At 36.9% G+C, this 24,167-nt stretch overlaps 2 protein-coding genes across 6 annotated transcripts; both read right to left on the minus strand.

Moving 5' to 3' along the window:
- Positions 1 to 1,863: 1,863 nt before the first annotated feature.
- On the minus strand, positions 1,864 to 12,078 carry LOC136239586 (receptor-type tyrosine-protein phosphatase mu-like). 5 transcript variants are annotated; one of them, XR_010693527.1, is made up of 29 exons: positions 11,689 to 12,075; positions 10,912 to 11,265; positions 10,327 to 10,584; positions 9,937 to 10,191; positions 9,633 to 9,890; positions 9,300 to 9,581; positions 8,982 to 9,254; positions 8,646 to 8,933; positions 8,345 to 8,596; positions 7,995 to 8,297; positions 7,833 to 7,945; positions 7,208 to 7,400; positions 6,902 to 7,010; positions 6,706 to 6,854; positions 6,383 to 6,658; positions 6,147 to 6,326; positions 6,022 to 6,098; positions 5,833 to 5,967; positions 5,354 to 5,473; positions 5,133 to 5,299; positions 4,939 to 5,074; positions 3,696 to 3,848; positions 3,554 to 3,647; positions 3,442 to 3,503; positions 3,257 to 3,391; positions 3,065 to 3,199; positions 2,392 to 2,540; positions 2,120 to 2,275; positions 1,864 to 2,054 (listed from the first exon to the last, which is right to left on the minus strand). XR_010693527.1 is itself a non-coding variant. In XM_066030344.1 (29 exons), exons 1-29 carry the CDS (start codon positions 11,738 to 11,740, stop codon positions 1,974 to 1,976), a joined length of 5,172 nt encoding a protein of 1,723 aa, XP_065886416.1. In that variant the 5' UTR covers positions 11,741 to 12,071; the 3' UTR covers positions 1,864 to 1,973. The 5 variants fall into 5 exon arrangements, 3 of the variants coding, with proteins under 3 accessions (XP_065886416.1, XP_065886415.1, XP_065886418.1); XM_066030344.1 differs by having other exon boundaries at positions 2,120 to 2,255; positions 7,833 to 7,942; positions 11,689 to 12,071; XM_066030343.1 differs by having other exon boundaries at positions 2,120 to 2,255; positions 11,689 to 12,071.
- Positions 12,079 to 12,422: 344 nt separating this feature from the next.
- LOC136238481 (polymerase delta-interacting protein 2-like) lies at positions 12,423 to 23,827 on the minus strand. Its single transcript, XM_066029011.1, has 12 exons — positions 23,729 to 23,827; positions 23,494 to 23,673; positions 23,387 to 23,447; positions 23,236 to 23,339; positions 23,071 to 23,179; positions 20,179 to 20,245; positions 18,230 to 18,340; positions 18,022 to 18,158; positions 14,661 to 14,687; positions 12,855 to 12,980; positions 12,727 to 12,809; positions 12,423 to 12,673 (listed from the first exon to the last, which is right to left on the minus strand). The coding sequence occupies exons 2-12, from the start codon at positions 23,595 to 23,597 to the stop codon at positions 12,565 to 12,567; spliced, it is 1,038 nt and encodes a 345-aa protein (XP_065885083.1). The 5' UTR covers positions 23,598 to 23,673; positions 23,729 to 23,827; the 3' UTR covers positions 12,423 to 12,564.
- Between the last annotated feature and the right edge of the window lie 340 nt (positions 23,828 to 24,167).

A 24,167-nucleotide genomic window follows, 5' to 3' on the forward strand; every position in this document is an offset into this window, starting at 1 on the left:
TGATTAAACTTTGGAACCCCCTTCCCCCCTCATATAGTTAATTCCCCTTCCCTGGATAATTTTTGTAACAACTTAAGTAATTATATCTGTGCGGTGTAATCATTTGTGATTTCAGAATAGTAAAAACAAATAATAATAATAATAATATCTTCCACTATAGTGTATAGGGTCATACCAGGGCTAGTAACTAGAGGAGAATCACCATTGACTGGATCTATTGTTATACTGCTTGAGATTTGATTAAAATATAGGGTAGAGGGATAGCCCTATCTACAATAAATATCTATACAAAATAAAGCCAATAAGAAATTGTCCAACAAAGATTTGAAACTATTCAAATAGATCAGGCTAGCATTTACAATGTCTGAAGGTAACTGAATGGTTCCAATCATTTATAATCCTGTTGAAGTAGAAATTTGAACAAATTTGTAATCTTGTAAGATGTTTGATAAGTTTGAAGTGATGACTCCTAGTCCTATGCTACTTGTAGAAAATGTAAGCTATACTGGTCATCTGGGAGATTTCTTTAAAGATAGTAAGAAGGGCAATATATGGCCTGCTGGGTTTTACATTGAATAGCAAGTTAGCCATGCAGGGTAGCTAGCTAATTGCATCCGGTGTGTCATTGTGCGAACAGACACTCACTCAGAGCTTCTAAAATGTCCTGGAAGCATGTGTTCCCATGAATAACATCCACATCTGTTATATGCTTCACACTCCACTGTGTAAATATAATTGTCAAACCTCCCTCCCCCTCCACTTTCGGGCCTGCTCCACCACCCCAGCCTGAGTTTAGCTAGCTTTTTATACTGAAGGTACTGAACCTAATGCTTATGTTTGTCATGTGGCTAAGACTGTTTCAAATCTCTCTGTGTTAGCTATGGTTTCATTTTGGTTTCAATATGATAATTTTATGGAGAAGTAAAACTTAAAACAAGAGAATTTATTGCACAGTAGCTGCATGCACTGCTAGTATCCCTCATCGTAGAATCTCTGCCTTCATCATACATTCCTGTATATGTTGGCGTTCGTGTATGCATGAGCCCTTAATAAGTTGAGGAGGGTGGAACTCCAGTAACACTGATGACATATATGGGCTTCCAAAAACAACTGTTTCTTCCTATGATGGTTCTACTATATTGTCTGACACTGGAGATTTTGAATTCAGGTTTGCAATAAAGATGCTTTAGCAGAACAGGTACATAGCAACAATAATGCATGCAGTAAAATAAGATATATCACACACCATGAATGCTATGTATAGTTACCAGTATGTTGCATATTTCATATATAGGAATATTAAAGAACAGTGCACAATGCTATACAACCAAGAGGTTGGAGAAGGGAAATTTTATATTGCAGTATAATCAGTAAATGTTGGTAATATTCTATTCCACTCAAGTCCGTGCATGTAAAATGTGCAGTACATAAACCCTATGGTATTTATTTAATCAAAAGTATAGTAGCTGCAAGGACTTGGGTTATAGAGCTATAATGAGCATGTATGTATTATACTTAGTAGTTGCAACATTTGGTAAAAGTACTAATTGTTCATCCATTGTTCCATTAGATATATGGAGCCGAGCAGCCTGCAGGAAGGATAAGATGCCAGTATAAGTGCAGGGTATCAGTCAAATCAATTTCTGGTGTTCATGCAGATAGCTTGGAGTCACATAGTTAGAATTCTTGTATACTGATTATGTTGATATCAGTAGCAGGGCGCATGCATTAAATCAGCTTGGATAGCTAGAAAGTAATTATCCTTGTTGGGAGTTGGTAAATAGCTATATAATTAAGGGTAAATGCTTGCTTCTCCCTTGACATAACCATTTGGTGCAAAGTTTTTTGAGACATTTAGCATAATTGAAAGCAAATATCTGTCAATTGCAATAATATGGTCACAATACATGGGACTGTGTATGTGATCATAAGTACTGTGCTTGTCATAAAGTATAGTACAGTTTGTAGTTCACTCACAACACAGTAAAGTTAGAATATACTGAATAACGATCCAAAAGAAATACAATCACATGATGGATGAATTCATATTGCTCCTGTAAAAAAGGTTTAATACATTTAATTAAACAATTGATAGACTTAGATTTTGATAGCTACTTACTACTGTCTGCACTGCTGCTGGTTGTTGTGTACGGATAGAATCAATGGCTTGGAACACATCTAATGTCTGCTCTACTTTGAAACGGTTTATACAATTGACTAAAGCACAGAATGTTCCTGAGCGACCCACTCCATCACTATGCATACCAATGAAAAGCTATGAGAATTTTATTAGAGTATTTTATGTACATATATACACATTACAATTCATTTTCATTCTATTATGGTTGGTATACACAAACCATACATATTCTGTTATGATCATGTACTTACCTACAATGTACAGTGATTGGAGAGTTTCCTATTTTACGTTGGACACAATCCAGCTCCTCAATTATGTCAATAATATGAGATGGGTTATTGGGACATGTGTCAGCAGACCAACACTGATATTGCAGTAGGGTGACTGTTCTTGTTGAGTCCTATAAACCATTAGTAGTCATTTTGCAGGGGCAGATCCAGGGTTTAGCAAGGGGAGGGGAGTAGTAGGCATATGGAGCAGGGGGTCTTTGGGGTACAGCCCCCCCCCCCAGAAGCTAAAGGTACTTCAGGGTTGACATTTTTCATGTAGAGCAGTTTTACGCACATTATTAATTATAGTAATAGATATACTTTCTAAGTGATCTGCATTTATCAAGAGTTGTATGAATCAGTGACAGTCATTAGTAGTTCAGTTATGAGTCAATTGTCATATAGAATGGCATACAAAGAACCATGCTGCAAAAAATCCTAGCAGGCTAAATGAGTGCTGCAGATGCCAGTTTTCATATATACTCAACAACTGTGTAGAAATCTTAGTAGTGTTACATGAGATGTCTGTTCTATTAGTGTTTAAAGTTTTGTTTGTACTTTTATTTGGGGGGGGGGGGGGGGGGGGGAGAGGTGTACTCCCTGTGCCCCTCTTAGATCTACCACTGTTTTGTATCATTTTATATTCATATTATACCTCCTGTGTGTTTGAGACTTTCAGAGTGTATCGTACAAATGGCCTGTCATTTGGATCTTCAGAGACTACTACAATGGAAAAGTGTTGAAATTCAACAGTTTCATTTTTGCTTGGCCAGTATTTAAATGAAGCTTCCTAAAAATGAATCATGTATACAATGGAAATATGACAAGTGCATGTGATGCATCTAACTTTTCCATTTTCTTGTAACTGGCCTAACATCACTATTGCATGAGATTGTTTCTCCCATATCATGGTCCAGAAATCAACTACTGTTGATTGCATGGGGCCTTGTCCAACTAGATATGCTTTACTGTGACGATACCCCTAAAAATACACTAATAAATTCCTACTTTGTATTGCATAATATTTCATACATTGACATAGCATGCAGTGATATAATGGGGATTCTTGGTTAACATCACTCTAGACACATCAGCTAATTAAAGTGATAATATTTGTAAAATGAATGACAAAAATACTTATTACGTGGTAAAAATCTCTGATGACGATTGCTTTCCTTGTGTGCCATAGCAGCTGTGTATTTGAAGTCAGCTTCTTTAGGACTATTATTATTCAATTTCTAGTTCAAATATACATGATCAACAGACAACATCAAGACTTTGTAAACCTCAAACTGTAACTGAAATCCAGTCTTGTTTACAGCATGGTCAAGTATGGACAGTTCTTTGACCTTTTGCTTAACATCAGCAGCACCAGTAATAGAAGTATCCCCACAACTGATGTATTCCAGTAAGGAAGTGTACACAAATTCATACTGGGCCTATACATGAGTATATAGTCACTTGAATGTTATAATTCCATGTATGTATATAGTTGGATTCTGTACTATCTGTCTATCACCATGTCACAGATCTCATTCTAAATAAACGTGTATGTGCAATTTGGAAGCATTGTGATAAATAAGAAAATGTCAGAAAAGAAAATTTAAGCCAAGTGGCAGTGCCATGTTGCACACTGAACTGAACCACAGTTAGTTTCAGACAAGTAATAAAATATTGAGAAAACCAGTCTTATCGCCCATGTCAGCAGATTCGACTTTTCATCCAGGACACAGAGCTACATGAATAAACTATCTAATTCCACAATAAAAATCAACTAGACTTGTTTTGCTGGCTGCTTTTCCCAAGCCCAGTGGCGATCCGTACGTGCGGTGTGGGGCCTTAATGGAGCTCTGGTCAGCCTGGGGATGACTGTATGCTCTGTGGTGTTGAATAAGTACATCTGCTGTGAATTTCCCTTCATTTTACCCAATTGTGAGACCTCAACAGCCCAAAACTTGGCCTAATTCATCCCTACACCTTCCTCTTCAATTTTTGAACACCATCTTTCCCACTTTCCAGGGCCCCGCCTCCCACCCATTTTGCAGCTCACCTGATACAGTCAACCTCGGTTTTAAAACTATCTAAAATGGCGGGAAACTTAGTTGTTGGCTACTTGCACAGTGGATGCTCTGGAAAGTAAGGAATTGGTGTAAAACGTGTGAAAAGTTGGTACACATAGCTTCAACCATTGGCGAGCTACAACACACTAAATACTTAAAACCGGCATTTCTCGATACTTTTATATAGGCGATAAGCCCGGTTTCCCAGACTGGGTCACATTTATGACCCTGAAACCATTTAATTGGCCCTGACTAGACATTGGGTGACCTGCAGTTCGAATCCTGGGGTTGGAGGGATTTTTAGCCCCTTTTCTGTTACACCATTTCAGCTATAAGTCACTAAGTCTAAGTCCTTGAAATTAGGTTAGGTAATTCTAAGGCTGCAGCACATGTTGCTGTCAGACCTTCAGTGCTGGTCACTTTAAAGTGCTAATAACAACAACAATAAATAACAAATGTTAAGGCTCACTGTTGACTGGATCATGGCACCTCTCCAGAACCTCATCTTTTGTACACAATTGTACACATCTACAATGCCCTCTTGTCTGATGCGTTGTATTTCAGTATCAATAGCAATGAATGTTCCTGAACGACCGACTCCAGCACTGCATTACAGAATAGAGCACATTAAATATTGCATCCATGTTCACATTGAGTGTTAACCTGCAGTGTACAAGCATTGGTGAGTTTGTTCTTCTCTGGTGTTGCTTGTTAATCCTTTTGTGAAACTCCAGAATATCACTGGAGTAACTTGGCACACCATGATCTGGCCAAGCACTAAAATGAAATTGATGGACCTTGTAAACTTTGATACTTCTGCCATTTAAAATCTAATATCACACATTTCAGTAAATGGGTTTGACATTGGTATATTCCATATATACCTGCTCAATAGTAAATCTCCTGGTACAGTAGTTAGCAAGCTGTACTTCATCGACAGTTGTCACTCTAATATTGCCATACAGTTTAGATCCTTTACTAGGCCAATACTGGTAACATTTAAACTAAAAAAAAAAAGAGTAACAACATCATTGAAGTGTTAATCGCTGTGGTGCTGACTCAGTGCACCATATATAGTTGTTCGTCTATAAGAGTAGTACATAATTTATGTAGCTATAACACAAAACAGCTATACACTGTTAGCATAGGTAGCCAACTGGTTGTTTATATAAGTCTGTTCACATACAAATTGTATTCAAAACTACTGGATTGGTCATTTATACATGTAAACAGAAGACATTGATTCAATAGTTATTTTATGTTGATGTATACCACCACAGTCTAAAAACTGTAATAGATAGAGACAGCTTAGGCATAGGACAATAGGTTTAGGCTAGCAATACCATGTTTGGTAGTATAGTACCTTGCCAGCCTCCACTATTCTTGTCAACATAACAACTGTCCTGATATTCTGTTCCCATATCAACTTCCAGAAGTCAATTACACTGGTATCCTTAGGTCCTTGTGAGGCAATGTATGCCTTCTTTTCACCGTAACCCTGTAAATAATTCACCACAAATATCACTGGTATAGCTATTACTGTTTGTTGTACATCTATGAAAGAAGCATTGATGTAGTCTTCTCCAGCTACCTGGCTCTCCTGGCTTAACACCACACGAGAGTGATCATCTATGGAGTACATACAAATGATGCAGTTCTTCTATGCTCTTATCTTACAAGGTAAGATGTTTTTGTATTTGTTCTTATCCACATTGACAGGTATATTGGCTGCATGTTGTGTGAAGGAGGCATCAACAATCAATGAATTATATTGAGCATCAAGTTTAGCACTATCCATTGATGTTAACAGCATTAAGAAGTCTTCCACTTTTTGAGCTGTATGGCTAACGCTAACATCTGAAAAGAAACAACTAAACATTTATGTGTAAGGCACAGGAGGAAAGCTTAGCTACCTAAAGGCATTTTGGGGTCAAACACTTGAACGTTATATATTACAGAGAACACACTATTATCAGTCATGATAACCAAAGCATACTCTCCTTGATCAAATAGTTCAGTATGGGGAATGTACAAGGATCCATCCTTTAGTATAGGATGGTTGACTGGCTCATTGTCTTTAAGCCACTGCACATCAGACTCCAGTAAACCAGAATATTCATGAGTTAGTGTTGTTGGTTGGCCAACTGAAGTCTTTACTTCTTTTGTTGATATCAAGTTGACCAGTGGAACTATGTATAACATTGTAACTAAATAGAAGCATGAAGAGATTACTAACTTATTTTTCCTTCACTTTTTATTGATGGCTGTGATTTGAGTGCACTCAAGTCTTCTTCATTGAAGACTTTTTCATTCATGTCAATATTACCTTTGTTGACATCAGTGTTTACATGCATAGTATGTTTCAAAATTCTTTTCTGATAGAAACTAAAATCAAAACATGAGAAGTGTAATATAAACTAACTGATACTTACTAAAGAAGTGAAGCAATGATGATGATCACTAGTAAACATATCATAGTTACACCTCCTACTGCTATTCCAACAACCATAACAGTCTGTGATGAGGACTCCTTTGTTGGATCTAGTGAATAAAGTGAATCCATACATCAGCTCAAATAATAATTATTAACATAATCATAATTACGGGTTTTTCCCTTTTACTCATAGGTATTGTAATACACACACTAGACATTATAATGGAAAGCAAAACCTAAGCTTGTTCATTTGTTACATATGTAGATAATTAATACAATGATGTCAACATTCACAATGCTTCACCTCTGACTAAAGTTGTCCCATTAACTAGTACACTCCAGTTTCCTTCCACTACTATCCCAGTATCTCCTACCAGCCTAACTGCTGTTACATAAATGCTGTAATTAGTGGATGGTCTGAGTTTCCTTAGATTGTATGAACCATTAAAATTGTAGACCTGTTCTTCTTTAGAACTGTCGCCATCACTGTAGTGAACCTAGAGTATGTATATAATGCAATGGTAATCACCTGAAAATTGACAACACTTAAAACCACTTCATCGTTACTGTAAAAATATCACCCAAAACTTCTACATAGCTTGTAATTAGGAGTACTGATTTGACTAAACGTAAATGCATCATGCATTACACATGTACATATACTGTAGATGGGAAATATTACCCGTAGAATAAGTTCACAACAGTACTATAATTGTGTACACAGAAGGAAAATTTCACAATGTTGACTATGTGTACTTCTGTCTCATTGTATAGCCACAGCGTATAATAGTAAGGCTTGTAGCTAGCTAGCTAGCTAGCTAACCAACATTATTATATACACTCCCATTACAAAACTTTTCGAAGCATAACAACTTCTTGTCTATGGTATGACATTATATGTCCGTAATGTTTGTATTGCAATCACTTACAATATAGTAACTAATAATCCCTTTAGGATAGGTGGGTATACTCCAACTTAGTACTATTGATGTGACATCTTCATTGGTAACAGTTACATTCAGTGGTTGGGACGAACGTTCTGCTGACAATATAGTACTTCATGATCACTATTAAAATGTTCATGCACAAACCTTCAACTATCACCACTGTACTAGTGACTACACTTTCATCATTTTTAGTTCCATTATTAGTCACAAGACACTTGTAAGTTCCATAATCACTTCTAGCAAGCTTACTAATGTACAGAGTGGATGATGCTGTATAATGATCATCTTTGCTAGTCATTATGACAAAGTCATCAACTCCATCAGGTACTATCCATGCAAATGTCATATCTTGAGCATCTCTATCATTAGTAGCACTACAAGTGATCTTGAACTCTTCACCTAATACTCCGTGTGATTGATGTGCTAATTGAACAACTTTGGGTTTGTCTGCATTAAAGGTAAAAATAATACTTTGTACTGGCATCCTGGCTTACCATAAATTATAATCACTGCTTGGCGAGATGTAACATTTCCAGCTTTGTTAATAGCAATACATTGATATGTGCCCTCATCCGATTCTTTAGTCTTGTAAATTGTTAACATATTTAAATTGCCACCAGATAATGTTACACCATTCTTTCTCCACTGGTACACTATACTAGGACCAGTTGCACTGCATGTGAGACTGACTGGCTGGCCAATTAACACTGCAATACTACTAGGATGAGTGACTATACTTGGAATAACTGTAAAATTATATGAATACACAGAAATGTTAGCAAGTATATAGCTCACTTAATAGTTCAGCTTTGTTAGATAGCACAGTTTCACCATCACTATTAATTGCTCTACACTGATAACATCCCATATCACTAACTGTAACATTCTTAATTGTCAGGATACTGCCTTTTCCACCACGGGAAGACTTAGTATCAACCTTCCTAGTATTCCTAACAGTGCTATTATTTTTTAACCAGTTGATATTCAGACTTTCACTTCCTTTAGCAGCACACTCAAACACTACATTACCATTGATAGTAGCAGTTTGATCATGTGGATGAAGAGTGAACACCGACAATGCAGCTAATAACAACTGTCAGTAACTTATACAAAACCATCATAATACGTTACCTTGAACAACCAAAATAAGATAGTTAGAAGTTACCATCCTCCCCCACTTATTTGTAACAATACAGTAATAAGTTCCTTCATGTTCATTATTGACTCTAGTAATTGTTAACGTTGGATCATTCCCCATAATTACTGGACTATCATCTTTACTCATCTTCCACCACTGATACACAACGTCATTTGTTTTTATTCCATTTGCTCTTGCTGTAAACGTAGCAGCTTCACCTTCCCTAACGGTTTGATGAGCTGGTCTAGCAGTAATGGCTAACCTATCTGCTCATTGTATGCATAAAATAATGCAAAATGTGCTACACTCACCATTCACCATCAGAAATGCAGCTCTAGATGAGGTACTACCAGCATCATTACTAGCAAAGCAATAATACAAACCCTCATCAGGTGGAATAGCTCGAGTGATTGTCAGTGTGTCAGTGTTTTGTCCTCTTGACCGTGTGTTTGGAATAGTACTATTGTAACAATGCCATGAGTATGTCACTTTACCACCATAACTAATATCTGAAGCTTGACACATGAATGTCACATCTTTTAGTGCATTAACTGTTTTATTCGTTGGATGAGTAATGATCACTGGTTTAGGAGCTAATGTTATATATAATGATAGTTTGTATATGACATACACTTATATCTTACCATACACAGTGACGATAGCAGTGTTAGACATCACTGATATTGATCCACTGTTCACAGTACACACATAGCTACCACTATTGCTATGCACTACATTAGTAATCATTAGTATACTAGTTTCATTAGTAGTTGATGATGGTCTAATAGTAGTACCATTATGGGTCCATGAGAATATCACATCAGATGATAGCGATGAGCTACAAGTTAATTCAGTGCTTGACCTGACTGGTATGGTTGCCTTAGCCAGATTAAGAGTAACCTCTACAATTGTGGTTAGGTTAAAAAGAGAAATTTTAAGTTAACTTACTCAACACTTGAATGGTTGCTACCTTTGAGAGGACTGCAGGACCAACACTTTTACCTGCTATGCATCGAAACTGCTGAGACTTCTGAATATTGCTCACAACATAAATCTTTTCACCATCACTAATTCTTGACCATGCATAGTTACTACCATAATCCCTCCCTTGCCATGCATATGATCTGACAATTCCTGACACATTACAGTACAAAATGATTGTTGTACCAACAGCTACTACTGCACTGACTGGATAAGCAGCAACTGTGTGGTGATAAAATTATACATAATAGTTTACAAGTTGCATGCATTGCATTTAAACTGATAGCATGCAGTTACTATTAATGTTTATATAGCTACTTCTAAGATTAAAAAGTATATAGCATTTCACTTCCTCACCATGTAAAGTAGTCACACCAGACACAACAGATCCAGCCTCATTAGTCACATTACACCTGTACTGTCCACTGGTACTGATAGTGTATTGTGTGCTGTTCCTATTACTAACTGTTATCCAACTTCCTGTAATATTTCTCTCCCAATAATATATCAGTGACCCATACCCAGTAGCTCTACAGTGTAGAGTGATACTTGTCCTTTCTGGAAATGGTACTAGTCTGTTGTATTGTGGTTGTACATACCGAATGACAGGAGGACCTGAAATATACAAACATATAAAATATTATTTATCATAGCTATGCTAGCACCAAGAGTACATAATATTTATATGGGAGAGAGTATCTAACTCTCAGTATGGCCTGTACAAACACCCTGAGTAAAGTTCACCAAAGTTCACCTTTCATCAAATTATCACCTTCACCAGAAACAAAGAACTATTGATTGGTGTTGATTTATGTTGATGAGGGTAAAGCCTTTGTTCTCACAAAAGGCTGAGCTGTTACTTTACCTATAGGGTGTTTGGTGAATGCATTCAAGTTAGATACTCTTCCCCATAAAATATTATGTACTCTTGCTAGCACTGACCAAATACAATAAGCTCAAAGAACTTGCTAAAGCCAATGGCAAAACATTTGTAATTTCCATTGAATTTATCACTCAGGACTGAAAACGCTAATAATTGTGATGACTTTCTACTGATGTTACTGCATATTTCCACACGTTGATCAATACAAGTAGTAGCTACTGATCCATCAGGAAGTGTCCAGGTTGGAGTAATCTTTCCACCAGTACAATGACACCTCACAGTGAAATCTGGTGTGTGAACAGGTTTATATACGATTGTGTTATTAGTGATTGATTGATATCGTCTTTTATTGGGTTGCATAACTTGTAGTTCAATGCCGTTACATGATGACTGCCCAGCTTCAATCACTTTTCCTGCATGCAAAGAAACAATAACAAACAGAGCACTGGCATTTTTACAAAATTATGTGATTAAGTAAACACATGTAGCCAATACTGTAATTAAAATTTCAACTAAATAGCCAGAAACAGCAGATAGAAATAAGTACACAGATGAGCTTGATATTACTTGGGATAGCATGTTGGTTTATAGCTAACACATTAAAAAAAAAGTATTATAGCTAAATTATAGATACAGTAGATTGAAGTGATATTATTTGTTCAACGATATAAGTACTTCTACTTTTCTGCAGCTGGTAGTTCACTGATAACACTGATACAGCAATAAGATGCAGCTCACTTTACATACATAAACTGACATTGCCGGACTATAGCTGGCTATAGCTACATGCCGCAATATCGCTTGCAGCAAAACTTCAATACAACATAAATAAGTACCAAATAAGATCACAATTGTAGAGACTACTATAATTCTGGAAAGCGTAGACATAGCCAGTTGAGCTTTAAGTCAGTTTTGTATAGCTGTACCGCATTTGATCACAGTACAAAAGGTTGAACGTATATAGGCTGCTGGCTATTTATTACATGTGTTCCGGAAGATGACGTCACTTATAATGCCATGATGAAAAACACTCCACGGTGCACTTCGTTACCAACGGTATTTCAGAGTCCCATACATATTTCCCATAGTAATATCACCCCATCCATAGATACAGTAGTATGGGCGTCTATTTATCTCGGTCCGGTCGCTCCATTGCTTCGTGATGACCGTGCTTTAATATTGGCGTTAGCTATCGTGATACAGTGACGCCTTGAACAATTTTGAGCACACTACACAGTACTGAATAGTACTAACCTGATCACGTGATTCGTACAGCGCGTTATGTGTGCGAGGTCTAAAATTTTGCGAAATTCTACTGACTGCAGGCTTTGGCATAACCGTAGAATTACGGAGAAATCGATGCTTGGCAAATTTCATAATCGCAGAAATTTATGAGCTAGATACAAAACTAGCCTATGTGGGTATCCGAACCCTCGAACAGCATATAAGTGACTGTTCTATTAGAGTATTTCGCTATTAGGTGAACAGAGTAGTTGAATGAACATGGGCTTCATTTATCCCACAAATTCAGTTGTCTGAACACTTTTAAGATTGAACTGGCACACAGGTGTTAGGATAATGGAGGTCCTACTGTACTACACAGACCAGTGGTTTTCATACCATAAATCAGGAAACTCCACTACAGTATTTAGTATAATTATTGTTTCTTATACCAATACAGATTTGTATGTGCAATATCTAAGCAAGTGCAGCTAAACAGGTTTTGTTTTTTCATTTTCATCTTCTTTACTATGAAGAAAAAAAGGTGGTATTCTAATATCAAACAATGAACCATCCTGACGTTCCATTCTAAAAGTTCCCCTAACAAGTGACATGATAAAAATCACAATAATTTAATGGCACCAATCACTTACCACATGTGGCCACTGGGAGAAGAAAGACACGCATAGCTATTATATTGGAATGCTGGCTGCCTAGGTGACAGCACCAGTGCCATCTAAAAACCACCAATGAATCAACTGCACTCTATGTTTTCACAAACCTTTCCAAATACTCCCTTGCCCTTTGTAGACTCAAACATACCAGTGGAGCTGAATATTCTCATGTGTCTTTCTGCCAATTGTACTCGCTGTTGTTGTAGATTCTCAAGTCTTATGGTATACCTCCACTAATACAATAACAATATTATCATATGGATGATATTTACAGTGACTAACCATGACATGCACAATAAACACAGAGTTGTAGAGTGAGATAGTAATATGCTACAATAACATTTATAAAATCAAGCAAGGAGAAAGGTGAGTTTATAATTACCTTGCAACATAAATGGCTGCATTTGTGTCATTTAAGGATTTAGGTCTGCTTTCATCTGTATATATTTCTGCAATACTCTATCTTTATTATCTCCTTATACCAGATACTATATATGGTTATTTTCAATTGTATGTCTGTCCCAGTGTTGGATCTAGATGGGTTTCTGGGGTTTCAACAGAAGCCTCCTTTTAAATTTAGCTTAGCAGCTGTCTAAGTATTATTATTATTTACCTATACTGTACAACTTCAGAAATGAAGAAAAATGTACAGACAAATCACAAAAAATAATAATAATAATAATTCAATACAATAAGTAAATTATAATAGATTTAAATACTTCAAGTGAATTAGAGTCTTTAGCTAGGTTAGGTAAATCATTCCAAAGTGAAATTGTTGCTGGAAAAAATGAGGACTGATATGAGGTCTTTGATGCTTGCAATGATAGGAGGTTAAAAGGATGATAATTTCTTGTACTGGAATATGTTGCAAAGTTAGTATACAAATCAAATGGGATATCAATTTCATTGTGGATAATTTTGTACATCATGGATAATCTCAATTTTAATCGTCTGCTTTCAAGTGATTCCCAGTCCAGCTGGTCCATAAGGTTAGTTACGCTAACAGTAGGGTCACGTGTGTATGTATTGGTCACAAACCGGGCTGCTCTTCGTTGTATCTGCTCTAACCGGGATATTAAGGTAGACTGCCAGGGTGCCCACACTGTTGCAGCATATTCGAGTTGGGAACGAATAAATACGGTGTATGCTAATTTCTTAGCATGGATTGAGGCACATGAGATATTACGTTTGAGAAATCCCAATGTTTTGTTGGCTTTAGCTGTTATGTAGTTGACATGCATGTTCCATTTTAGGTCTGATTGGATGATGACACCTAAGTACTTGCAACTGTCAACTTGGGACAAGGGAAAGTACATAAACATTGTTGTACTGACAATTTGTCATAGCTAACAACTGTACACCACTGTATTTCAGTACTGTAGCATGCATGCAGTTGCACTTCACTAACACCATTTACAGCTATATATCCTCAACAACACTTCACTTTTCATCTCCCACTGCATTAAAAACGATCGAGATACTCTAATAGAGCAGTCATGTAACTACTCTAATAGAGCAATCAAAGCTACAGCTATATGTATCGCTGACCCCTATTGAACAAGGAGTGAGTGGTTTGTTTTATCACAGTACAGTGTGTAAACAGAGTTATTAACCTTCATTCATTGCACTGCCCCATCTTATAGTCACCATATTTTCCCTATATTTACAGTTTAAAGCATTGGATTTAATGTAATTGGTAACTAAAAATAGCCTAAAATCCGATCTCAGAGCTTCTAAAATCTCAAAATTTTCCAGAGAAATGTCACCAGATGCCTTATTCAGCTATACTAACCTGCAGAAACTCCCTTTTAAAAATCCTAGATCCACCACTGTGTCCCCCACATTACTACAGCCAATTTGTTAACTATGACATCAATTTTATCAGTATGGATATAAGGACTACTGTATCATACCCAGTATTTCACTTGCTGGTCTTCTACCTATAAGTACATAGAACACAATTTTCATATATGACAATATGATATTCCACTAAAGTACATGACAGCAAGATATAGCATGCATTGTGCATCCTTACAGGTGTATTAACGTTGGCATGCAAATAGCAATGACATTACTGCACTAGTCAACAACAACTAATTTAGAAGATAACCTAATAATTGCACCAAACCAAATGATTTTAGTATTAAGGGTCACTGTAGAACACCTAAGTAAAATTTTGACCATAGTAAACACTTTTTCCACTTATGCTTTTCTTGTAAAATGTAGTCTCAAGGGTACCACATGTTGACACAAAGATAACATGTCAAAAACACACAATAAAAGTTTTAGCCACCACCCCTCAGCCTTACATATACAAGTACTAGGAATTCTAAGTTTGACTAGGGATTATAGAAAAAAGGTAGGGAAACAAGGGAGGCTGCCTATACCTGCAGATATACTAGTGAACATTTAATCCCTACTTCAGTCTATACCCATGACTGAATTAGGGACTAGTATATCTGCAGGTGTAGGCCACCTCCCATGTTTCCCTACTTTTTTTTTTCTGTGATCTCTAATCAAACTTAAAATTCTTGATTTTTCTTCATACTGGTTTGTTTACTTTTTTGTAATATTATGACTGGTGAACCCACACATACCTCATCAAAAGAAAGAATGGCGCCAGAGTTAATGTTTTCGTTTGAACACATGCCCCAGCTATCAATTATTGACTCTAAAGTGAAGTGGTCATTACACTTCCTATTTTCAGCCTGTTACAGTGTTACAAATGAAGAACAGTATTAGAAGCACCTCTGCAATCAATCCAGTCACCATGAAAAGTATGTCATTTATAAACAGGAAGCCATGCATCATGCTACCATGAATCGACACCTTGGATTGTCAGCGAAAAGAAATGGGACACAAAGGAGGACAAAGGTAAGTCCATGATGTTACGTACTGCAGTATGCCAAAAGGCCCATCTAGGGATGAAAATTGAAAAAAATCAAGCCCATAGCTTTAGCCGTTATCAAGTTATGTTTGTCAGGTAGGCAGGCAGGCAGGTGGGCGGGCGGGTGGGCAGGCAGGCAGGTAGGCAGGCAGTTAGTCAATCAGTAGAAAATTCCATAAAATAAATTAAAATTTTGTAGCTACTTATTGGAAGCATTTAGGATTGTACCGAAGGCACTTTCAGGCTTGGTTATACCTAACCAATACCACCAAGGCAACAGAATGGTATTGTAAAGCTGGTTTTGGGTGATATTTGTGGCCAGAAAAATCCAAACCTCCATGATCCCTACTATACAGTACTGTATAACAGTGTGAGAATATAATTAATGCTACACATGAAACTTTAATGTCCACGTTCCATACCAGGTGGGTTGTATAGCAATGTGACTAACCCAGCACTTGTAAACTACACTGATTGTTATTCATGCAATGAACGACCATACCATCCGATTCTTATATAGTAAAACATGTTAGGTATTGTCCATGTCATACATGCATGGAGTCCCAGTAAAACATGCCACTAAAACATGCTTTAATAGAACATACATTTACTCTAATGAAAACCCATACATGTTGGGTGAGCCTGAGCGAGCCTCACACTAGCAAGGCAATGGTACATGTACGTATGTCGCGTTCACAGACAATTACAAGATAACACAGATGACTTACAAATGCTTCCATATAAGGCTGGTAACGGATGCTCCAAGTAAATCCATTATATGAACAATAACTGGCAGTCAAATGGCTCTTTATAACAATGTAATGGGCTTTTTTATCCAAACAAATGTACTTGGCACTATGTTGACTAAATGTGAAAATGTGTGGGAAAGCTGAGGATGATGTCGTAATGGAAGGTCTCACAGAAAGCTGTGGTACTAATTGTGATTGGCTCAGTAAAAACTAGTTGATAAATACGTGTTTTAATCACTTTGGTACACACTGAAACAAAGGTTGAATCAAAAACTATATACCATTGGACTTCCCTGCTCAGTACTTGGAAAGCATACATTTAGTCCTGTAATTTCTGACATGGAATTACTGTTTATTTAAGATCCACCTGGACTTCCAAAATATGCGCTCTTCATATTCCGTTTGCAATGAAAGGTCAGATTTTTGATGTTACAGCCTGTTTATACTACAGATCGCTCTGGATAAGATCACTTCACTGTGATTCGGATCAATTGTTGAACAGTGTTTATACTATGAAGACAGGGACCAAAAAATCTTAAACCCATAATCATAATTTTTAGAAATTGTTGATAGAATTAAAGGATTTCTGCTCTCTATATATCGTCAGGCTAGTACATAGGCATGACAAAGTCTTAAGTGTTGACAACAACCTCTCAATTCCTTGAAGCTAGTTGAGCTGTACACTCGCATGCATACCTGTTTGCTCTTGAGCCCTTATGTTGTTGTTTTTGAGGCTGTCCTTCTGTATCATCACCTAAATACTTCATTTCAGCATTACGGTTGCTGCTGTAGCTCTGGGTCCGGTTCACTCCATGTACCAGTATAAACAATTGCGACCCTTCAGTTCGATTTGGCTTTAGTAAATGGAATAAAGATACATCCCTAGCAAGTCTATTTCAGAGTGGTTTGGTTCAATATGGTACATGTTTACACTAACTTGAGATAGTTCAAACTAGATGGGGCTAGTGTAAACAGGCTGTTAGTGCTTCAGGTGTTTGTTTACTTAATAAATTGCACATATTAGTCAACAAAGTTATTTCTGCTTTAGGAAAAGTTTAATATTTTTATATTTGAGTAGGGATCATAGAAATAAAAAGCAAGGTAACAACGGAGGTCATCTACACCTGCAGCTATACTAGTGCACAAGGTGTCCTACAGACCTTCAGCACTTGTGCAGTAAAGCATTAATAAATAAAAATAAATAAATTTAATTCCTAATACAGAGTAGCATGACTGAAGTAGGGATTAAATGTCCACAAGTATAGCTGCAAGTGTAAATCACCTACTTTTCCTGAGCTTGTTTAACCATGCATACCACATCCAAGGAAAGAATGGTGCTAGTCAACAATAGCATGTGTCCCTACTATATGAATTACTGGAAATGTTGTTGCTGGAAGGGTTTGGGGTCACTCTGAAGGTGTTTTCAACCTTGGTTATGCTTAACCAATACCATCATTGAAGGGAAAAGGTACAGCTATGTTTTGGGTGACATTGAAGGGCAAGAAAACCCAAACCTTTTACTATCCATACTGTATGATAATTGCTTGATATAAAAAGGACTATTTTGGGTTTGGTTCATTAAGATTCGGAACTTAGGATTGTACAATTATGTGGAGTTTCACAGATATGGTCACATACCTGTCTTCCCACATAGAAAGGTATCACAGTAACTCTAATTCCATATGTTGTCTCTCGGCGCACCTCAGTCATCTCCAACCATTGGTTCTTGTCTCTCCATGCAGCTAGCAATTCCCTTGCTACAAACTCTGACACCACTGTGTTAATGAGGGTATTGTTAATGAGGGTATATGCAATACAAAATGTACAAATTAATCATCATACATACCATCATCTTTTAAAACCGGTGAGAAGAACTGACTGAACAGCTGATGATGGAACGGTTCCTCTTCAGTTGAAGTGTATGGTAGGATATCATCATGACTAGTATAGTCTAACCCTGTAAAACAAGTACACTATAGTGTAACGCATATGCGTATGTGACTAGCTACACAAAAAAAGTATATAATCTTGCTTCTTTGTTATGTGGTACAAAAATGATTGGACTGCCACTTATAAGTAGTTATATACAATAAATAGTAAACAGCAAGATGACTTTGCACATGTACAGCACCAATAATGGAAACAACTTACAGGAATGTAATTAACCAATAATAAGTTATGAATGTCTGAGTAGTGACTTTTAGCTCAGTGTGTTTTAATACCATGACATAGCAAATATATGTTTCCTATTCAGCCATGTGCAGAATCAAAAAAGGCAATTTAAATGAAAATAAACACATGTAAATTTACACACTTTAATAATGTACTAGCAACAAAGATATTACTATATTGCCATAATACAGTAAATTAGAGCTAAATCGATCCGACCCTTTCCAAAATACACCCTCCCTTTATTTGCCTCAAACTTCATCTTTCTATGTAATTTTCTTAAGTCTTCTTTCCCTTTCACAATATGCAAATATTGAAGAAACAAAAACCACTAACAGGTGAACCCATGCATACTACATTAGAATAAAAAATGGTGTTTTCCTCTGAACGGGTGGCCCAATAACTAAAATAGCAAAGTGGCTATTATGCTTCATTTTCAGCTATGTTCAGCCCGTTACACAGGGTTACAAATGAAGAAACATTACAAGAAGGACCTATGCTATTAATCCAGTCACAATGGAACAACTTTGGACAATTCCCATTACAAATGCATGAAAGCCATCACATGGCAATACCGCAAATCCACACCTTGCACTGTCAGCAAAGATAAATGAGACACAAAGGAAGACACAGAAAGTCCATGAAGCATGTATTTTACATCCTATGGTATGCCAAAAGGTACCTGTCAGGCTAAAAGGATGTTGAACAGTGAAAAAATCAAGCCCATAGCCTTAGCCTTTATCAAGTTATGCTTGTCTGAAGGCATCCAGTTTGCCAGCCAGTCAGCATTTTTTTTTCAAAAAATATTGGGAGCATTACAATTCATACTGAAGGCACTTTTCGGCTTAGTTATATTTAACCAATACTCCATGAAGGTATTGTGAGGCTGGTTTCTGGTCAATATTATTTTGTGAAAATGTGTAAACCTCCATAATCCAGTGCTACCATACCAGGAAATACAGTACAGAGCATCATCAATTTGTGGTCCCCAAAATTCTGGGGATACCACTGTGCAGCTTTTAATTAACAAATCCTTTTCATGACTGTCTGGTGCAACAGTATAAAACACAGCTAGCATTTCTATTGTACATTTCACGATGCACTTATCATGCCCACAGAGGTTCCAGCTCATACAGTGTGATTTAGTGTACCTTATAAGATTCACCAGACCCTTTTTTCCACACACATGCCGACACACACATACTACTGTGCACACACACACACACACACACACACACACACACACACACACACACACACACACACACACACACACACATACACACACACACACACACACACACACATCATTTATACATGTACACACGCATGCACACACACACACACACACACATGCACAAACACATTACATGAAGATAGTTCACAATAGACACTATATTTTTTAGCACCAAGGTCAGGAGCTATTTAGAAGGATATAATCTGAATTTACACACCTGGGAGAGGAATAAAATACACTTGTACATGTCATAGGAAACCGATCATGTAGACAGGCTGCTTTTACTTGTTAGTGTAGTGTGTGCGTGTGTGTGTGTGTGTGTGTGTGCATGCGTGTAATCTGTGTGTGCATACCTATCTTCATGCAATGTTTATACAAACCTCGCATACCTTCCACAGAATACAAATGATGTAATTTTCTATCAGGTAAATAGCAAAATCCTTCTGGCTGCATTTTCTACAAATAACAAATAGAAATAGTCTAGATTATACAGATCATGCACACAAAATCAGTCCATCGATAGAGAGTGGTTAAAATGGAGGGAAAATTTACCAATCAAAAGAACTACATAACAGTCACTAAGTTAAATCAGTAAGGCCATCCATTCTATTGTACATGTTAAAATATTTACACTGCATGCAACAATAACTTCACTGTTTGTTTATACTATTGCCAAAATAAATTAAATTTTGGGTTACAGTCAAAACAAGTACACTCTTTATATACAATTTTTCAAAAATCTTATAGTTATTTTACAAAGTACTATTAATCAAAATTTATCCTTCAAGAGCACAGCATCAGAGCTACACCATGACGTCATTAGCGTTGTGTGAAGAGAAACTTCATTTGCCAGTAACATTTGGATTTGCAGTTAGGATGCACTGTGTGGTATTTTGAGATTCAGGATGACATGAGGCAAAGGCTACCAACAAATTAATTACTGAGTCAGCAAGCCAAAATTATGGGTAGCAGAGCCTATAAAAAAAAGTGCATATCATTGCCAATGGTACCAGTCTTGTCCAAAAGTTAGTTAACAGTAAAACTATATTTTACATTGGCCTTTGCTGACTTTCATTTTCAGCATTACTATTAGCTTACTTTTCTGGTCAAGACGGGCTAATATCACATGAACTGATACTATCTATTCAGAAAGGTAAATCTTGATGTAAGCAGACAGTTTACTACCTTCTTTGCTCTTTCTTTATCTGCTTCACTCAAGGAAATGGTCTAAAACATTTAGAATTGACATCATCCTCAGGTCTCTAAACAGCTTGTAGACTCATTCCAAGTATAATATAAACAACCACGAGCTTGACCATAGGTTTCTAAGTAGTTAGTATCTCCCTACACAGGTGGTACAGTACAATAGTACTGTATATTAGGGATTATAAAGATTTGGGTTTTTCTGGCCAAAAATATCACCTAAAAACCAGCTTTGCAATACACCTTGGCAGGTATAACCAAGCCCAAAAGTGCCTTCAGTTCAACCCTAAATGCTTCCAATAGATTGATAGATTCCAATAACAAAAATTTTTTATTGGAATTTTCTACTGACTGACTGCCTGATGCAAGCATAACTAGATAACAGCTATGGTTACAAGCTTGACTTTTTCGCTGTTCAACGTTGTTTCGTCCCAAGATGTGCCTTTTGGCATACCGCAGCATGTATAATGCATGCATCATGGACTTACCTTTGTCCTCCTTTATGTCTTAGCTGACAGCACAATGGCCTCCCTACGGGAATCGTCCGTATTTTCCATGGTGATTGGATTGATTGCAGAGGCGCTTCTCCTACTGTTCTTCATCTGTAGCGCTGTGAAACAGGCTGAACATAGCTGAAAGCAAAGCATAATAGCCAGTGAGTCAGTAATTGATAGTTTTAAAGCGCACAAATTATCTGTATTTTTCATGGTGACTGGATTGATTGCAGAGGCGCTTCTCCCACTTGTTCTTCATTTGTAATGCTGCATAATGGGCTGAACACAGCTGATAGTGGAGCATGATCAGTTGAAAACATTACCACTGGCACCATCCTTTCTTTTGATGCAGTATACACAGGTTTTCCAGTCATTATAATGTTACAAAAAAAGCAAACAAACAAGTCTATGGAAGATTAAGAATTATAAAAGCAATTAGAGAAAAAAAAGTAGGGAAACAAGGGAGGTCACCTACACCTGCAGATATACTAGTGGACATTTAATCCCTCATTTAGTCTACCATTAACCTCATTAAGCTCTCAGGCCTCAAAGATAAATATTTCTAATACCACTGACATGATTTTTGGTATGGATGAATTCAACAACGATAAACTGTCACAAAAATACATAAGTATAAGACTTTTACATATCTTATTCGCATCTGAAAGACATAGCAGTATACACATTTTTTAAAGTTAATTCAGTTACTGTATTTCACTGTTACTAGCACTCTTTCCTCCGACGTGCAGGACCTTCCGCCCTAGTATTTCAGTACATATATACTGACAAAAAATTAAACTTTGTACTGGTGTACAGTAAGAAAATCTTAATTCATTCAAAATGTGTGATAGCATCTGTAGTACTGAAACAGTACAATATCACACAGCACATATCTTACTAACAGAATACCACTTGCAGTGATGTATATCAAATCCAGGATTTCATTTATATCAAGTGTATGCAGTTCACTAAACTAAACATCCCACTTATTTGTCAAGTTACTTATAAAGGTGTTTATAAAAGTGTTTTCACAAAAAAACACACACACTTCGATATGTGCAATAGCGGGCAAAATATAGCTACATGATGTCACAGAATGTAGACATGCAGTCAGTCATTCAGCTTTACATATTGCTTTGTATATTTCATAAGGCCAATAAAACTTGATTACCAGTTTCTCACTCAGATTTTTGAAAATTTGATGCGGGCGGGCGGTTATTATTCATTATTTTCCAAAAGCACAACACACATCCCAAACATGAAGATTTCTGCCAAAAAAAAAGTGAGATCTACATTGCTTTAAATAGCTAAAGTACGTTACTAATCCATATATAAGAATATTCTGCCATTTCTGTAACTAGTGATTTTTTTCCAGTAGAGTATAGCTGATTGTTCTATTAAAAGTGAATGCTCTATTAGAGTATTTCGATCTGAAATACCAATAATGAAATTCATGCGGGTGTATCAAAAGCATGCGGGCGATGACACGAAACTGTTAATCAAGTTTCGCTGGCCTAACTGTTGTAACTGAAGTAGACAACTTTTAATTAATGTTACTATACATACACATTTTGATTGACTTACGATTGTAGGTAAATCTCGTTGGTCAATGAGCACTTGATAGTAAGTCTGTGTCTCAAACCTACCACTTTTCATCATGTCATATGGCATCTCATCATCAAATGAGGGACTACTGTATGTATGTATGTATAATGCAAGCTGAAAATTATTTTACTTGCCATCACGTACTTTGAAGAATTACTACTATTGTTTGCAACATCTCGATCATACACCCGGGCTGTCCATGGGAACAATGTTACTCCACGGTACTTCAACACCCGGTGAAGAAAAAACTGAAACATACATTAGTTCTATAGACACAGCTGTATACAGAATTTACCTGCCCAACTTCATATTTCTCCTGTGTCTTGACAGGCTCAAGCTTTCCCACTTCAAGCAGTCTTTAAAATACCACAATCAAAACGATTATGAACAGATCGCGCTTACTTGGAACTCGTAACTGAACTCAAGTGTATAGGTCTGGTTAATATCTTCTCGCATACTTTACATGCAGGACCAGACTTAATTAAAATGTTTCGGACAGTGTTCATCTTCAGGACGGTCGAATTTAAAATTAAATACCACAATCAAACCTCGCGTTGCACCAATCTCCAGCCTACACTGTTTCTGACAGATAATTTCATTTCCCACGCCACTGGATTCAGACTTAAGATAGGCCTACCTTTCGTTTCATATTGTCACCGTACAGCTAGCTAAACAACCGTGAAATAAACTGAGCCGGTTATGGTTGGAGCGACCCGGACCGCCCCTCATTTTCAAAAGGTGGCCGCGCTTTTTGTACCCGACTTTGTACGTATGTGCATAATTCCACGGTCATATATACGTCAGAGCATATACACAGTTTAGTATATCTATGGTCAGAGCAAAACAGTGGTGGAGGAAGTGGGGGGACTGACCAGAGTATAGAATCTCTGGTAATTATTATTATTATTAGCGCTTTACAGTGACCAGCAACAAGGGATCTGGGGGGCACAGCTCCCCAGAAGCTGTGGCCATTTTAGGTTTTACGTGTCTCAAAGTTCACCAGAATGCACAATTTGAAGCATATCACCAACTTTTTAGTCAAAAGTAGTTAAAACAGGCTATTTGCAGTTTATACA

Source organism: Dysidea avara, chromosome 11 (genome assembly GCF_963678975.1).
Source record: "Dysidea avara chromosome 11, odDysAvar1.4, whole genome shotgun sequence".
In the NCBI taxonomy this organism is placed as follows: domain Eukaryota; kingdom Metazoa; phylum Porifera; class Demospongiae; order Dictyoceratida; family Dysideidae; genus Dysidea; species Dysidea avara.

Bases quoted from the DNA above. Each gene is read 5' to 3' on its own strand.
- LOC136239586 (XM_066030343.1), bottom strand. From the start codon at position 11,740: ATGTCTACGCTTTCCAGAATTATAGTAGTCTCTACAATTGTGATCTTA. The intron at 5,300-5,353 runs GTATATATGGAA...GTGTGATATTAG, and splicing joins GGAGATTTACTATTGAGCAG to ATTTTAAATGGCAGAAGTAT. The intron at 5,075-5,132 runs GTTAACACTCAA...TCTGTAATGCAG, and splicing joins CCAATGCTTGTACACTGCAG to TGCTGGAGTCGGTCGTTCAG.
- LOC136238481 (XM_066029011.1), bottom strand. From the start codon at position 23,597: ATGAACACTGTCCGAAACATTTTAATTAAGTCTGGTCCTGCATGTAAA. The intron at 20,246-23,070 runs GTAAGTCAATCA...TGTTATTTGTAG, and splicing joins AACGAGATTTACCTACAATC to AAAATGCAGCCAGAAGGATT. The intron at 12,674-12,726 runs GTAAGTGATTGG...GTCACTTGTTAG, and splicing joins TCTCCCAGTGGCCACATGTG to GGGAACTTTTAGAATGGAAC.